Genomic DNA, 18,854 nt, shown 5'->3' with positions numbered 1-18,854 from the left:
GTCAAGAAAAAGGCAACCCTATTCGCATTAGTAAAAGCCCATCTGGAATGGTGTCCAGCTAAGTGATGCTGATCGAAAGGTAAGACAATCAGAAGAAGATTTCTGCCACACAAATCATCATGAACTCTCCACCGAATGGAGGGGAGGAATGTAGGACTACAGATGGAAAGATCAATGCCCGAGAAAGTGCTGTGTGTCACACTAAACTGTGTAGGAGCACCAGTGTTGAGAAAGCAGAGATCAATCCCTGCCAGCAGGTCTTCAACAATTCTGCCCCAGTCAGTAGTCACAGTACCACTCCTCAGACGGTTATGGGCATTAAAATCCCCAAGGTGAAGGAAGGGAGGAGGGAGCTAGCAAAGGATGGCAAGAAGAGCAGGAAGCATATGAGGTTGGTCAGGAGGGGGGGAATAAAGATTGCATTTTGTGTCTGCAGAGTCTAAATGGGTCCAAACGGCCATCGCGTCCAGTGCGGTTTGAAGATAAACCTAGGAACCAACAATGTCCATGCAGACCAATGTACAAACATCACTGTAGGCTCACAGAGGACTGGTCCAGTTCTGGCAGAAGGCTCAGAAACCACGAAGAGTCGGAAAATGAGTATTCATGAAATGAGATTCCTGTAATATAGCATAAGCTTCAGAGTAGAGAGAACGAAGAGACTGCAATTCTGGGTGATGACAGTAACCATTACAGTTCCATTGAAGGAGAATAGTACAAGAGCCAAGATGGATGCTGAATGGGCCACAATTGATCACTGTCACTGATAAGGATGGGATGATGTAAGATCGGACCTTGACTGAGAGGGAGGGGGCAACATCACCAGAGATACTGAGGGGGCCTTGTCCCAAGACTTACACACGTTCTTCTTCTTCTTCTTCTTCTTCTTCTTCTCCTCCTCCTCCTCCTCCTCAGAAGGGTGAGAGGAAGTGAGGTCAGATAGAGAGCAAGATGACAGGAAGGAAAGTTCCTAGAGAGAGTTCCATCCCCAGCAGGTGCTACAGAAGAGGCTTTCTTCTCCAGCCAAGGAGAAGGAGTGGCTCTGTGAAGGATGGGAACAAACAGCAATTGTCAGGGATGCGGAAAGGGAAAGGGGGTCAGAATGGAAATAAGGAAGGAGGATGAGGAAAGAACACAACAGAAACAAAGGTAGATGTGGAGACAATCAAATTTCTGTTGGGCTTTTGATTAGGATAGGGAGTCAAGAATTTTGAATTCTTGAATTTTATAGATTGGGCAATACAATGAGCAAGGAAAATGTGGGCTCGCACAGGTCACACTTGTGGGGAGTGGAGTGGAAGGACTGCTCACATAGAGATGGTGGTCGCAGTTGCCGAAAATACGAGTTGCCTCACTTTGTTAAAACACATCACCGAAGCTGAAACACCAGAAACAGTGCATGGAAGGTGGGATATAGGGCTCCATTTTGCAATGGTAAACCATAATTTTGCCTTTTTCCAGAAGGGAACCCCCTCAACAGCCACGATGAAAGTGTCAGTATCAACAAGATTGTCCTTAGGACCTCTCTGGACTTGCCAAATGAAAAGAATGCTGCTCCATTCCAGATTAGTCCTGAGTTCCTCATCAGACTGTTGATGGATGACCATGCGGAAAATAATGCCCTGGGACATACTTAAGGACTGGTGAGGAGTAATGTTCATGGGGACATCTCTTAAGCACTCACAAACACAAAGAGAAGCCAACTGACTGGCAGAAGAGATTTCTATCAGCAGGAGATGAGATCACAACTTACTAAGAGAGTCAACTTTACCAAACTTATCTTCATTGTGTTCTACAAGAAAAAGGGTGGTTTGGTAGCAGCAAAAGTTTCCTTGTCTATCCTGGGGATATATGTCTTTAAATATGTCTGCTTGTGTCTGTATATGTGTGTGTGTGTGTGTGTGTGTGTGCGCGAGTGTATACCCGTCCTTTTTTCCCCCTAAGGTAAGTCTTTCCGCTCCCGGGATTGGAATGACTCCTTACCCTCTCCCTTAAAATCCACATCCTTTCGTCTTTCCCTCTCCTTCCCTCTTTCCTGATGAGGCAACAGTTTGTTGCAAAAGCTTGAATTTTGTGTGTATGTTTGTGTTTGTTTGTGTGTCTGTCGACCTGCCAGCACTTTCATTTGGTAAGTCACATCATCTTTGTTTTTATATATATATATATATATATATATATATATATATATATATATATATATATATATATATATATATATATAAACGGGGGAAAGAGTTTCGCAACAAGCCAGCAGGCCTAGCCCTCCTCCTAGGGAGTGGCCAGGGACAAGAAGGTCAAGGAAGCAAAAGTAGGAGCACAGAGAGAACCATTTCTATCTGAAGAGATGATCACAGAAGAGTGGCCAAAATGTGTAGTTTACCACCCTTCATGTGGAGAGCATCCGCCCTGATAGAATCCGCTCTGATCAGGGGCTCACCCAGCTACAGCAAGGGCTGCCTGGCACAGTGGTCATTATCGGGAGTCCAAAAAGATAAGCAAGCACTCCTAGACATACACAAGATGATGACAGCTCAGGTGCCAGCAGTGTGATCCCTGTTTTGTCAGGGGGTTCAGCCAAATGGGCACGTAACAGCCCCACCACATGGACTAGCGACTGTGTCGGTGACCTAGTGGGAGGAGGTGGGGGGCCTCGTGTTGGAAATGCTTACTACTTCATCATGATGAGACGGCCGGGGAGGAAGTCGACCAGGCTGTTGGGAGAGGTTTGACTTCTCTGAGTTTGTTCCCATGAAGGGAGCACCAAGGGTTGTGCCAAAGTGACATGATGTGCCGACAGAGAAAAGTACGAATATCTTGCGAGGGAACAGAGTAAGAGGGTTCAGCCAAATGGGTACGTAACAGCCCCACCACATGGACTAGCGACTGTGCTGGTGACCTAGTGGGAGGAGGTAGGGGGACTCATGTTGGAGATGCTTACTACTTCATCATGATGAGACGGCCGGGAGGAAGTCGACCAGGCTGTTGGGAGAGGTTTGACTTCTCTGAGTTTGTTCCCATGAAGGGAGCACCAAGGGTCGTGCCAAAGAGACATGATATGCCGACAGAGAAAAGTATGAATATCTTGCGAGGGAACAGAGTAAGAGGCGGGCCAACCGAGATGGACAGTGGCCTTGCCTGCAGCATCAGTAGAGTCATTTCCAGGCACACCAACATGGCCAGAAACCCACATGAACATCACTTGGGCTCCCCCAACCGGAAACAAATGGAGGCAGTCCTGGATCCATTGAACGATGGGGTGGACTGGATCTGGATCATCCAGATCCTGAAGGGCACTGAGGGAGTCAGAGCATATTACACAGCGAATGAGCTGGTGCCTCCGGATGTAGTGAACAGACTGATAGAGGGCAAAAAACTCTGCGGTGAAAATTGTGCACTGGTAGAGAAGCCGGTATTGAAACTTATCATCCTCAATGACAAAAGCACAGCCAACACCGTGGGCAGACTTGGAATCATCAGTGTACAAAAACATGCTGTAAGTTGTGAGAAAAGTTTGAGAAATTTGCAGAGATAGGTCAGCTCGGGAGTCGAATCATTCGGGAACGAGCTGAGGTCAAAATGAACACAAACCTGTGCCTGAAGCCAAGGTGATGAAGGGCTCTCACCAATTTGGAAAGTGGCAAGAAATGTGAACTGCAGCTGCTGAAGCAGGTGACAAAAGAGGACGCCGGGAGGCCGCAGAGAAGAAACATACATCTCATATTGGCAGTCAAGAATGTCATCAAAAAAAGGGTCAAAGGTTGGGTGGCCCGGCATAGAAGAAAGCCGACATGCATACCTACTGAGTAGGGTGTTGCGCCAGTATGACAGTGGTAGTTCACCTGCTTCTGCTTAGGGACTCTCAACTGGGCTAGTACGGAAGGCACCAGTCGTGAGACGGATCCCCAAATGGTGTATCGGTTCAAATGGCTCTGAGCACTATGGGACTTAACATCTGAGGTCATCAGTCCCCTAGAACTCAGAACTACTTAAACATAACTAACCTAAGGACATCACACACATCCATGCCCGAGGCAGGATTCAAACCTGCGACCGTAGTGGTCACGCGGTTCCAGACTGAAGCGCCTAGAACTGCTCGGCCACACCGGCTGGCAAATAGTGTATTGTATTTAGACGGCGTAAGATAGACGGCCATGCAGATGAGTAGACAATTCATCCATAATCCAACCTGGAGCGGACAAGAGATTGATAGAGGCGGAGGAGGGCAGTCCGGTCAGCTTCCCAAGAGGTACCACTCAATATACGAAGGGCATTGAGGGACCGGGTGCAGCGTGCAGCCAGGTAGGAAACCGTTTGTGACACTTCATGAATAGAGAAGGTCCAGACAATGCTGAAGACAGCGTTGCAAAAGACACGTCTGCTGGGAGCTGCAATAAATAGCAAAGTCATCAACGAAAAGAGAGCTGGAAACGCCAGCTGGAAGGCAGTCCATAATTGGGTTGACGGCTATGGTGAAGGGGATGACACTCAGTATGGAACCCTGAGGCACCCCATTCTACTGTGAAAAGGTTTGATATGGAGGAACCTACATGTACCCGGAAAACTCGGTGTGTTAAAAATTCCTGGATGAAAGTAGAAAGACGACCGCGAAGGCGTACGTAGAACGCCTGTCTGCCAACAGCTATCATAGACTTTCTCCAAATCAAAGAATACGACCACTGTTTGTTGCGTCTGCAGAAAATTATTCATCACGAACATCGACAGGGTGACAAGATGATCAACCACTGAGCGGCGCTTTCGGAACCCACACTGAACATTAGTGAGAAGATGGTGTGACTCCAGCCACCACACTGATCGACCATTGATCATGCGTTCCATCACCTTACAAACGCTGCTGGTAAGGGAAATTGGACAATAGCTGGAAGGAAGAGATTTATCTTTACCAGGCTTAGGTAAGGGAACAATAACAGCTTCACACCAAAGCATGGGGAATACTCCGTTAGTCCAAATATGGTTGTCGGTATCAAGGAGAAAACATTTGCCCACAGGAGGAAGATTCTGCAGCATGAGGACATGGATTGTATTGGGCCAAGGAGCAGAAGACCAGGATGAGGAGAGAGCACACTCGAGCTCCCTCATAGAAAAAGGAGTATTGTAGCATTCTCAATGCAAAGAGTGAAAAGAGATCGCATGAGCCTCCTCCACATGTATCCGAGGAAGGAAGGCAGGATGGTAGTGGATGGAGCTTGAAACATCCGCAAAGTACTGGCCCAAAGCATTGGAAACATCAACAAGGTCGACTATGACGTTTCCCGCCACAGTCAGACCAGGGATCGGGGAGTGGGCGGTAGTACCAGAAAGCCGGCGCAGGCCACCCCAAACGAGAGGGGGCGGAGTAAAACTGTGAATGAGCTGAGGAAGGAAAGCCAGCATGCTTTTTTGCTTTCCTTAACAGTGCGACGGCACTGCGCACGTAGTTGCTTGTAGCGGATGCAGTTTGTTAACGCAGGATGACGGTGAAAGACACGAAGCACACGTCGTCGGGCACGAATCGCATTGCTGCACTCCACAGTCCACCAATGGACTGGGACCTGACGGGGAGAACTAGTAGTACGTGGGATAGAGGATTCGGCAGCCGAGAGAATAATGTCCACAAGGTGCTCGACCTGATCTCATCACAGCTGGGAAACAGCCATCCATCAAAGACTGCCAAGGAGGAATATAGCCTCAAGTCAGCAAGAGAGAATTTCCAATGAGCAGGCCGCTGTGGCGGGGTATGATTGTACAGGCGAGTCACACAAGGGAAGTGGTCACTTGAGTAAGTATCCGAAAGAGCACACCACTCGAGATGTCGAGCGAGTTGGGCAAAGCAGATCGAGAGATCTAAGTGGGAATAAGTGTAAGTGGAATCAGAGAGAAATGTGGCTTCACTGGTGTTAAGGAACACAAGATTAAGATGATTAAGAAGATCCACCAAAAGAGAACCTCTCGGGCAGGTGACAGGTGAGCCCCAAAGAGGATGATGGATATTGGTGACACCAAGGAGCCGAAAGGGTGGAGAAAGCTGAGCAACAAGCTGCATCAGGTCCGCCCTAGTGACAGCAGAAGATGAAGGGATATAAATGGTGCAGAGGGAAAAGGAAAATTTGGAAAGGAAAACACCGACAGCAACTGCTTGCAGGTGGGTGTGCAAGGGGATAGGACGGTGACAAACGTCATCTCATAGAAGCAGCATGACCCCACCATGAGCAGGAATCCCCACCATAAGGGGAAGGTCCATACGTAGAAATTAAAATGGGAAAGAGCAAAATGGTCTTGAGGACGTAGCTTGGTTTCTTAGAGACAGACTACGAGTGGGCATTGCGATCGAAGGAGCAGGTGGAGGTTTGCGCCGTTGGACCAAAGGAAACGGATATTCCGTTGCAAAAGGGCCATAAAATTTAGGAACACTGGAGAATGAAGAAGAAACACTCACCTCAACTGCTGCTTAGGGCAAGCCGTCGAGGGAGGACAGCCACCAGAATTGACAGGTGGAGGATCTTCGTCCATCAACTCAGCGGGATCAATGGAGCTTCCCCGGTGTCGGTCAGTTGAAAAGGACCGACAAGTTGAAGAGGGCCAATGAGTCAGAGAGTGGGAAGACTGTTTCTACACCTTTGGATAATTGTTTTGACTTTTGGCGATTGGCAGAAGAGCCAGATGGCTGTGAACTCGAGGTATGCAAGAAATCTTCCTGGGAATACTCCTTTTTGAATTGATGGTTTGCTGGCTGCGTTGCAACCGCCTTCGCCAGTGAGAGTGAAGACCAGGTAGCAGAATCTACAGCCGGGGAAGCGGGAGATAGAGTGTCAGTTTGAAGGCGAGGTGACTTTGCCACCATCGAACTGAACTGTAAGTCACAAGTTTGCATAGCCATGTTTTTCATGGGACAGGGAGGGGGACGGGGAGGTTAACACAGTGCTGTAGCTTCCAGACGAAGGGACACTTGGTTTATGGTTCGCCAACAGTTTCCAGGCAACAGGAAAAGGTACCTTCTCCTTCACCCTTATCTCCTGAACAGCTCACTCGTCTTGATAGACGGGACAAGGACGAGAAGAAGCAGCATGGTTTCCATGATAATTAATGCAGAAGGGGGAAGGAGGTGGACAGGCGCCTTCATGTCCATCCCTGCTACAAGTGACACATTTGGCTGCGTTTTTACATGAAGTGCTGGTATGATTGAACTGGTGACATTTATAACACCTCAATGGATTGGGAATGTAAGGGCACACACAGATGACTTCATAGCCTGCCTTTATCTTGGTAGGGAGCGTTAACCGATCGAAAGTGAGGAACAAAGTGGGAGTGGGCACCAAATCGGCAGCTTCCTTCTTCATAACTCTATGAACAGCAGTAACGCCCTGATCCGATAAATAATTAGTTATTTCATCCTCCGTCAAACCATCCAACAGCCAGGTGTAGATAACACCACGGGACGAGGTAAGTGTTCTGTGAGCCTCCACTTTTACAGGGTATTCATGGGTGAGTTGGGCCTTGAGTAGTTTCTGGGCCTGGAGAACACTATCAACTTCCAAAAGCAGAAATCCATTGCGGAAACGGGAGCATGACTTCACAGGGCCGGCAATGCCATCCATGCCTTTCTATATAACGAAGGGGTTTACAGTAGCAAAAGTTTGGTTTTCGTCTAAATGTGAGAGTACTAGATATCGAGGCGCAACAGGAAGAGACATTGAGGCAGGAGCCTCATTCCACTTTCTTTTATGTGAAACAGTCCGAGAAAGAGAAGGAAAATCAGTCATTGGAAAGAAATCTCCCAAGACTGCCAGCGTCTCCAATGGCACGCTGCTCCCAGCAGGGGCCATCCAAAGGGGAACCCCCCGCCTTAGGTGATTGTCCTCACCTTAGGTCACAACTCCCAAACGACCGATGGAGGGACCAATTGGCAGAGGAAGAAGGTAACAGATCAGGCAATAAGCCCTCCCTGGGACTGGCCTGTAGCAGGGGGTACGTGCTGGCCCCTACATGCCAACCTGCGGCTGGGAATTACCCGTTACCCAGTCTCCTGCTACGCGTCAAACGTGTGAGTGGCCATCAGGTGCACACAGGGAGGAGAAGAAAAGATAAGAAGGAAAGGAAGAAAGAAAGGACGGCCTCAAACGCTGCAGCGGAGGAAAAAGAGAGCAGAGCAAGGGAAGGGCACAACAAGGAAGGAAAGGGCACAACAAGGAAGGAAAGGGCAGAACAAGGAAGGAAAGGGCACAACAAGGAAGGAAAGGGCAGAACAAGGAAGGAAAGGGCTGAACAAGGAAGGAAAGGGCAGAACAAGGAAGGAAAGGGCAGAACAAGGAAGGAAAGGGCAGAACAAGGAAGGAAAGGGCAGAACAAGGAAGGAAAGGGCGGTACGGGGAAAGGGCGGTACGGGGAAAGGGTGGTACGGGGAAAGGGCGGTACGGGGAAAGGGCGGTACGGGGAAAGGGCGGTACCGGGAAAGGGCGGTACCGGGAAAGGGTGGTACGGGGAAAGGGCGATACAAGAGAAAATATTCCTACATGCAAACCAACGCAAATGAGCTTCAAGAGCCCATGAGACATCTCCCCAAGAGAGGGGTAAAGGACAGGAGAAGAGGAGACATGCAGCCCAGAAAGAGAAGCGGTGCTGCGAGGGCTGGGGCCACGTGGTCATCAAGCACGTGTTCACCAAAGAGCGGCGTGAGCCCCCTGTGGGGAGGGGCAGGAGGGGAGGAGCAATATTCTAGAATGGTTCTCATGAGTGTTTAGTAAGAAAAGTTCTTTGTAGACTGATTTAGTTCTTCCAGTATTCTACAAATGAACTGAAGTCTGATACTTCAATTACCTTCATCTGAGCCTATGTGATCATTCCATTCCATATGTACATCTACATCTACATACGTATTCTACAAGCCACCCTATGGTGCATGGCACAGGTTTCCTCTCCTGTTCCACTCACAAATGACTGTCTGAATGTCTCTGTAAGAGCCCTAGTTTCTCTTACCTTGTCTTCGTGGCCCCTAAGTGAGCTGTAAATTGTTAGCAGTAGAATCAGTCGGTCATGAATATCAGTTCTTGAAACTTTCTCAATAGCGTTTCATGAAAAAACTTCATCTTCTCTCCAGGAATTTCCATTTGAAATCACAGAGCATTTCCGGAACACTTGCATCTTGATTGAACCTACTTATATAAAATCTAGCAGCACACCTCTGAATTACTTTGATGTCTTCATTTAAACCTCATGTGGATCCCAAGTACTTAAGGATGGGTCACACAATTGTTCTGTATGTGGTCTCCTTCATGGATGACCATATTTTCCCAGTATTCTCCCAATAAGCAGAAATCAACTATATTTGCCTTCCCTACTAACAACTTTACATGCTTGTTCCATTTGATACTGCTTTGCAACGTTACATCCCATATTTAATCGACATGTCTGTGTGGAGTAGCAAACTACTAACACTGTAATGAAATTTAAAATTTTCCCGGTGAATTAAACGTTCGAAGAGATTTTGGGATTGCAGCCAGTTATCATAAATTTCATTCTACGATATTTCAACTAGTCATCTTCAGGTGAGCCATCGAAGACTGATGAACATGTTCTCCACTCTGCCTCATATAGTGCGCTGATAGTATTGCCGCGCATGCATCAGAGTCATGGTGACAGAAGGACCACACCATCCAGCGGCAGTGCCGTTGCTGGTGGAACTGCAGGGGATCAGCTGTCTTAGGCGTTGCCGCTCGCTGCAGTTATCAGAGTATTCTGGCATCTTTTTCTGAAGCAAATCGTGGAGATGACAGGATTCCATGCATTATTCAGCTAGTATCTGCTGTCATGGTTCATTAGATTTTCCACAATGCGTATTTTAATAGATTCTTTTATAACGGAGTCCCAAAAAGATGTTGCTGTGGCCAAAATTAATGTTTTGTCATACTCCATTGAATGTCTGTTGGAGATACAATGTTTCGCAACTGCAGACTGCGTTTTTACATCATCTTAACTCAACTCATGAGAACATTTGATTTACTACAGAATTACAGAAAGATGGTTGTCTCTCATTCCTGGATGTTTTGACAGACGGAAGAGTGACGGATCTTTGGGACATTCTGTTTACCGTAATCCCACTCACACTGATTTGTACTTGCACTCCTCAAGTTTCCACCACCAATCCCAAACCATGGGTATGCTTAAAATCCTTTTACACAGAGCCCATATAGTGTCGGATGCAGATAGTTTAATTAAAGAGCTTGCAAATTTAAGAACAGGGTTCAGAGGCAATGGATACTCGACCTGGCAAATTAACGGGGTATTCTCAGCTAAAACCAAGAACTGGGAAGTGGATAAGGAGGAGAATGTGCCAGCAAAGTCCCTAGCTTTTCTTCCCTTCACTGGAAACATTTCCTTCAAAATGGCAAGAACCCTTAATAATTTTCAGGTTAAAGTGATTTTACATCCACCATCTAAACTTTCAGACCTGCTGGGATCAGTGAAGGATAATTTGTTATTGCGGAAGGTGGGAATTTACAAAATACCTTGCAGTTTGGTATGGTCAATATAGGACATACAACACGCACAGTGGAAAAATGTTGCACAGAACACAAAAGTTCCACTCGTCTTCTTCAACCCAGCAAGTCTGCAGTTGCGGAATGGACATTCAGTGGAGTATGACAAACATTAATTTTGGCCACAGCATCTTCTTGGGACTCGGTTACAAAAAAATCCGTTGAAATACACATCGCGTAAAATGTACTGAACTGCGACGGTGGCTACCACCTAAATAACGTGTGGAATCCCATCATCTCCGAGATTTGCTCCAGACGAAGACGTGAGAATACTCCGATAATTGCGGCAAGCAGCAATGCCGAGGACAGCTGGTCCTTGCAGTTCCAACAGTGACAGTGCCGCAGCTGGACTGTGTGGTCCTTCCGTCACTGTGACTCTGATGCATGCGTGGCAATACTACCAGCATGCTATATAAGGCGGAGCGGAGAACATCTTCGTCAGCCTTCAATGGCTCACCTGAAGATGACTGGCAGGTGTCCAGTTGAAATATCATGGAATGAAGTTTACAATGACCGGCTGCAATCCCGAAATCTCTTCGAACACTAACACTCATTTGAATTAGCTTGCATTTTTATACATTTACACCTAGCTGCCATTCATCACACCAAACAGAAATTCTGTCAAAGTCATCCTGTGTCTTCCTGTATTCATTCAAAGATAACGCTTTCGTGTACACTATGGCGGTATCAGCAAATGTCTGCTGATTGCTGCTTGCTGCTGTCAGCTAGCTTGTTTATATATACAGGCACGAAGAGCCATCCTATCCTACGTCCCTGAGAACTTTTGATGATACCTACCATCAAGAACAACATACGGCTCGGCTTTATTACTTAAAAAGCCTTCAAGTCACTCTCATATCTGAGAACCTAATCCGTATGCTTGAGCCTCTGTTAACAGTCTGTAGTCGGGGACTTTGTCAAATGTTTTCTGGAAAACTAGGAATATGGAATCTGTCTGTCGACTTTGGTCCATGGTTTGCAGGACATTGTGCAATAAAATGGCCAGCTGATTTTCACAAAAGCAGTGCTTTCTGAATTCATGCCGATTTGCAGACAGAAGCTCTTTTGTCTCAAGGAATTTTATAATATTTGAACTTAACATATGCTCAAGAATTCTGCAGCGTATCGATGTTAAAGATGTTGGTCTGTTATTTTGCAGGTCCATTTTTTTACCCTTATGTAAGGAAATCACCTGGGCTTTTTTTTTCCAGTTACAAGGCACTTGGTCTGGCTGAGAGGTTAATGATAAATGAAGCTAAGTAAGGTGCCAACCGAACTGGGATTCCATATGGATCTGGTGACTTATTTGTTTTCAGTTCTTTCAGTTGCTTTTCAATGCCAGGGATGTTTGTTTTATGTCCTCTATATGAGAATTTGTACAATGGTCAAATGGTGGTATGTCTGTATGATGCTCCTGTGCGAATAATTTTTTAACATAAAATTTTAAACTTCAGCTTTCCTCTTGCCTCCCAAATTGTTACACCCAGGTATTTTTCAGGGTTGACTGATTCCACTTGTGACTCACTGATATGGCACCCATGAAATACTTCATTTTTGTGTTTTGTGGAGTGCATAATTTTACACTTTTGGCTATTTAAAGGAAGTTGCCACCAGTCTCTGATCCACTTTAAAATCTTATCAAGACCAGATTGGACACCTGTGCACTTTATTCTCAGATAGCCCTTCTTTAACGATAACTACATAAGATCTCCAAAAAGTCTGAGGATATTATTAATATTGTCCAATGGGTCTTTAATAGACAATGACGGCGACAACAACAACAACAACAACAACAACAGCAGCAAAAACCCACACCCTAGAGCATACCTCAATTTATCTGTTGATGACTCTTGACCCCACATAATCTCTACGCTGTAGTCTTCCTACCAAGAAACTCTCAGTTCAGCAACAATTTTTCTTTGATAATTGTATGACATACTTTTGGTAATAAATGTTGGTGTGGTACAGAGTTACTGCTTTTTGGATGTCAAGAAATACTGCATCCATCTAACTGTCTCGATCCATGGTTTTCGGAATGTTATGTGAGAAAACTGCGAGTTGGTATTTGCATGATAGATGTTTTCGAAGTCTGTGGTGGTTGACACGGAAGAGGTCATTCTGTTAGACATACCAAATTACAATGGAGCTCAAAATACGTTCAAAGATTCTACAAGAGACAGATGTCAATGATATTGGACAGTAAGAGGAATCACTTCTGCTATCCTCCTTGTAGACAGGTGTGACCTACTTTCTTCCAACCATTGGGAACAACAAAATGGATACTTAGCAATTCCCATGCTTTAAAAATAAATTTAAATCCATTATAGTGTAGGAAAAACAAAAAACCACTAACATAACAGCTGTAAAAACTGATAATATAAATATGGCAGCAAAGCACAACATTTATATGAATTATGTACAGAGAGGGGGGGGGAGGGGGAGGGGGAGAGGGAGAGGGAGAGGGAGAGGGAGAGGGAGAGAGAGAGAGAGAGAGAGAGAGAGAGAGAGAGAGAGAGGAGTGGGAGGGGGAAGGGGGGGGGGGAGACAGAGGAAGTAATAGAAAATTAAGAATCTAAAACAAATCTTTGTTAAGCTGCATGTTACACATTACATTGCATCAATATTCCATAGGGAGGGTGCTTTACTATTTATTGTTTTAGAACAGCTTTCATACTTATTTCTAATTTCCAATGAGTTCTCTTAACTGACCTGCACACTCTGTGCCTGCACTTTCTGCTGATTTGTGGCACTGATGAGGTTTAATGGTAGTGTAGCTTTGTTTGTGGTAGCACTGGAGCTGCAAGAGCTGCTTGCATTACTGCCAGGCTTGCGCTTGGAAGTATGGGAATCTGCTTTGCGACGAGAATCAGGTACAGGTGGAGAACAGTCACCACTAACGCCTGTAACACTCATATCCTCTGGCTGGGTGCGTATCAATATCCCCTGCCCCGAAAGACTATCTTCTGGAGGCACTGCAGTCACTACAGGCATATTGGGGCTAATAAGGATTCCCTGGCTTGTTAAATACTCTAATTTACTGTACAGCTTCTCCCGCTGCTGCCGTACATCCTCACTTTCTGCTCGGACTTGTTCCTGGAATGAGAAGTAATTCAAATATTACGTAACAGACATAAAAATGTAGATACTAAACATTGCTGGCTTCCTATGACAACAGAAAACAATGATTATGCACCTCAAAATGCCTTACAGAGTAGGTTTTCACATTTCCGAGAAGGTAAGATACTGATTAATAAACACTGAACACAGAATGTATACATAGTTTTGAATTCTGCTACAATACAATAAATATAATGAACTAGCTGTGATTCACATTCACACAGCAGTTTAAATACTCAAGAAGAGAAAGACAGAAGCCAAAAGTTATGAACAAATTTGCACCAACACTCACTCAAAATATGGTAGATATCTCAAAGCTGCATCTAAAATGTAATATTAGCTAATTAAAGTTTGAGCAACCATAATTGAATGGGAAAGAAAGCTTACTGATACAAAAGGGCAGTATCTCCAAATAAGGTTACATACAGCTCCTTCAGAAGTCTTTACATTATCATAATTGGCCATATGCTTAAAAACACAGAGATAATGTGCTAGATGGCCAAGTATGCAAAAACATCTACGAGGCTAGTAGAATAAGCTATGAAGTTCCTTCATTGTTGTTCTTTTTGTACATAACTTTATTTATGTGTTAGTCTCTAAAACTTTGGTAAGAATTCTCTGTTGGAGCATCAGAGAACATGACAACAATATAATAAAGGAAACACTTTTTTGATGTTCTGGAATTACTGAGTATTTCTAGTAACTTCATCTTTTTTCTTTTCTCAATTTTCATCATTGGAAATACTTGAAATCAATAAACATAACACAGTTTTAAATTATGAAAAAAAGCAACAATTTCCTTTTTCTTGATTGTTAGTTAATTTTCCATTATGAAAATGTGAGAATAGAACATGAAAATCAATTTAATAATTCATTTCTCATAAATGAACCGTTTTACATGTAATATAAAAATGCAATACCTTCCTTTGTAAACACTCTGTGTCTCATCATTTATGTATCTTCTGCATTTGTATCAGTAAGGTCTGTATAATTCACATGTCATTTTACCTGTGTTTGTAACATTTAGTTGTCACCCAACAATGGCCTAAGATGCAGAAAACTGGTTTGTGACCAAACAAACAAATAACAGCTGCAGAACACCACAAGACATAGTAGTCAATAACATCAAGAGGAGGTTCTCAGCCATCACTATTTTTCATAGATGTACAAAGAAGACTGGTACAACTCTCCAAACTGAGGGGGGGGGCAATAAATGAAACTGCTTGTCCATTAGTGTATGTTTTGGGATAATGCATTTTTATATGTTCGGTTAATTCCAAAGATAAGAACATAAATACTGGTACAATAAGACAATGTAATTGATATGGGAGATACTAGTATGTGGTGCATTCAAAAATACAATAAACAACGTGATCAATCTAATTCTTTCCAAAGTGATGGTTAGCACTTTCTTCTGCCAACCCCTTCAAGTTTTCTGTGTTATCATCATAATTGTTACCAAGTATGTCTGGGAGAGAAAGCTACATTGTTTGTTACACATTTTTTGGATGTGCATACATATAATTGGAGTAGTAATTTCCTCTTCAGCACAATCCCTTCTTGCAGCACTTCTTACTGGAGTTTTTTGAGCATTTCTGACAATCTTGTGATGACTAAACAAACTTAGAAGAGTTTCCACAAAGTTATTCTGAACTTTTAATGGAAATATGCTGTAAAATGAACCAACATTTTGACTACTCTTGGAACCCAGAATAATTTTACGGAAAATGACCACTACAACAGAATACTATGGAGAAAGAAATCATACCCATCTTCTATGAATCTTCCCTATCACTTGCATTAATTCAACTTTGAAAAAAAAATCTCATACTGAACAAAAACCATGTAAGAATCTCCCAGAAAAGAGGTTTTGTAAGGGGTCTCCTTCATGGAAGAAGCGCACTGTGTGCAAAAGGTACAGGCTGCGAAACAAAGAAAACCTGATGTCAGAGACAGTGTACTATAGAGGTTCAACTCTTAAATAAGTAATAGGACGTAAAGAGTAATTTGAGATCAAATGGAAGTAATTACCACTATACACGAAAAAGCTTCCTAGGTTATCACAAGAGTCAATGATCATTAAAAATTTATGTGCTTTCAGACTTATTTGCAGATGATGCCTTAACAGAAAATTATGCCTCTGAAAAATTATAGGCAAGGTGCACAATACTTTAGAACCTTGAATCCTGATGTATAGGTTTCCCAGCCTACCTAAGCATAATCTCCAATTTTTCTTTAAAAATATTTTCTGGTTTTATTAAATTGCAATTCATTGTGGTCTACATGCCAAAGTAACATTGTCACCTCAGCAGAGATTGTTTGTTCCTCTGAAGTGCTAACACAGAATCTGCCACCTACGCACTCAATGTGTGTAGCCTACAGGGAAAGTGGGAGAAGAACCACATCTTGCCTTCTGACCAAGGGCAACCTCTTTCTTGCTCCAGCACCTAGCCAACCAGGACATGTTTCCTTCCTAACTCCTTTGTAAAGAAAGTCCATATGACAAAATTAAATTTCTAATGTGCTCATCTCTTGGCTCCACCGAGACTGATTGGTGACCTTGCAAATCATCTTAGGAGCTTACTTACGACGAAAAAGGGGCCTCCTGGTCTGTGAAAAACTTTAACTGAATACTCCCCAAAGCTGCCTACATTTTGTTTATCCCAATCAGGCTCACTCCCCACCTGCATACTGATTTTAATGGAAATGGAATATCACTAAAACTGCAATGACATATTTCAAAACTGTGTCATCAGATACCATAGATATAAGAATAACTTCCAACCATTCACAGATAGTGTCATCTTGATCCTTCCAACCAACACCAGCTTTTCTGAATTACATAGGTTGGAACTCTCCCTGCAATTTATCCTACCTTCCTGTAACTCTCCTGGCCTCAACATCCGATAGTCCCTGTCCTTCACCCACCCATCCCCTTCCCACTTCAGCACCACACAACTTTCTGTCAAGAACATACCCACAGTCTTTTTACTTCTCGACCCTGTACACTCTCATAAGCAACACTTTTATGCCACCACCCTACCCTGCTTTCCCTCCCCCTCCCTGCCCCAGCCTCCTCCTTTCCCACGTGGCCCAGATTGCTTCTCCCATTATACGCTGCTGCTCGTAGTCTGGCCTCAGCTGCTAGACACAGTGGTCATGTCAGTGTGAGTTGTGTTTGGGTGAATGTGCGTGTGCATTTTGTCTGAAGCAGAACAAGGCGTTTTGGTTGAAAGTAACTTGTTAGCAGTCTTTTTGTTGTGCCTGTCTGTGACTCAGCATCTCCACCACATGGTGACTAGCAATCTACCATTTTTACAAAATAATTTAATTGGATAGATAAAAAAAATCTACTCACCAAGCAGTGGCAGAACACACACATAAAAGAAGGTTATAATTAGGCAAGCTTTTGGAGCCAGCAGCTCCTTCTTCAGGCAGAAGGTCCATCTTTTTCATAATAGTGTCATTATTCCATTCTGCATTTTCTATTGTTTGATTTTACAGTCATTATGAATTAACGGAAGCAAGTTAGATTGGAAGGTACATACAGACCATTCGTCCAATAAACTGAATATTCTAGCCTCTCATATAGATATTAGAAAGGCAGTAAATCACAGTCACTTCAACTATTTGGTATGGCATGAATTTCTTGGGCAACTCATTTGACATCACAAGGCTATTAATAATTTAAACACACACACACACACACACACACACACAACCACAATGTTGCCCAAAAAATATATTCAAGTGATGCACTGTTTAAATATTTTTACAATCGCAATATACATCAAAATTTCCATATTTAGCACAGTTACATCACTCATCACAGAGAAAAATCCAAGTTACCTGCACACTGTTTGATTATGTGCAGACATTGCAAAATATAGGATAAAGGCTTTCTTATACACTAAGCTGCCAAAACATATTTAATACAGAGACTCTTTCAAAAATATATGCAAGGTGAGTCACATATCAAAATGAGGTTTTCCACACTCAACAGTATGCTGAAAGGCATGTAATGTTTTGTATGAATAATGCTCTTGAACTCTTGTATCAACTGACATACTGAACCAAGTATAATTTTTTTTTTAAATGGAACTGTACACTTTTCATAACTGAATTCAATTGCTCTTGGAAAGACAATTACAGGTGTGATACAGAATGGCGGTTTCAACTCATCTGTTTTGTTTTCAATCCCTGATAATAACTAATGTTTTTTTCTTTTTCTAATTTCTGCTAATTTTAAATACTATTATATACCTAATATGTGGTACTGATATTCCAAAAGTGTTATTAAACTTTCCCCCATTTCTATTTATTGCTTGAGTATTCTTATTGGCTACGTTGGTTCCAGGAATACCATTAGTTTTGCTACAAGTACATTAATTAAAAATTATAGCTAATTAAAGTTAGAACTAAACCTCGATACATGAAAAACTTTGTGAGCTAATAAGTGTAATTCCATAAAATGACCCACACCAACAGAAAGTAACAGTCACCCATGGTATACTTGGAAACATGGCTCAAAGGTGCCTACAACCTTCCTCTGTAATGGTGCAAAACAATGGCACCGAGTGACATCACCCTCGGGCTCAATGACACTTCAAACAGCACGGTGTCAACAGATGAGGAGGGGGGAGGGGGGCGGGCAGTGGGGAAGCCACAGCTCTGAAGTTCATGTGACATGTAATATGGGTTAATGTTGTCACAATGGCACCAAATTTTACCACAATTCTGTCCAACACCACTGTGGGTGTGTCACATGATAGAAAGGTCGTCACAGTCCCTCTTAACCACACTTCAGCCCTCCTTTTGACACTCCTGTGATGGAGGTCAAAACTGCATGGTTTCATTATGAGTGGCTGTGGAAAACATTTCAGAAACACCGCTGCTTGGACTTGGAATAAAACTGACAAGGCTTCAGATGTTGATTCCCACACATTTCGTGGTCAAAAATGACAGTTTGCAATACGATGAGCAAACAGATGATGTTCTTGTAAACATTTGCCACTGTTGACACCTCTTGGCTGACTCAACCCTTCTCAATAGACATCATGTGGCTGCAACCCAATTCTATGTGATCCTTCCCCCCCCCCCCCCCCCCCCCCTCCTTTGGAGAGCAGTGCGATCACAGTTTTTGCTCTGTTGTACAGGGGCCATTCATTCAAAACCATTTCACGAAATTTGAACATGATTCAATGCAGC

The 18,854-nt window shown here is 43.7% G+C and overlaps 1 protein-coding gene across 1 annotated transcript in view; it reads right to left on the bottom strand.

Annotated features, from left to right (window-relative positions):
* The window catches only part of LOC126262284 (rho guanine nucleotide exchange factor 18), a 628,397-nt gene that overhangs the window by 17,524 nt on the left and 592,019 nt on the right, over positions 1–18,854 (bottom strand). The window contains exon 28 of the mRNA XM_049958802.1: positions 13,239–13,622. Coding sequence (XP_049814759.1) covers positions 13,239–13,622 — 384 coding nt within the window. The remainder of the gene's footprint in view (positions 1–13,238; positions 13,623–18,854) is intronic.

Source organism: Schistocerca nitens, chromosome 6 (assembly GCF_023898315.1).
Source record: "Schistocerca nitens isolate TAMUIC-IGC-003100 chromosome 6, iqSchNite1.1, whole genome shotgun sequence".
Taxonomy (NCBI): Eukaryota; Metazoa; Arthropoda; class Insecta; order Orthoptera; family Acrididae; genus Schistocerca; species Schistocerca nitens.
This window is presented reverse-complemented; position numbering and strand designations above follow the sequence as displayed.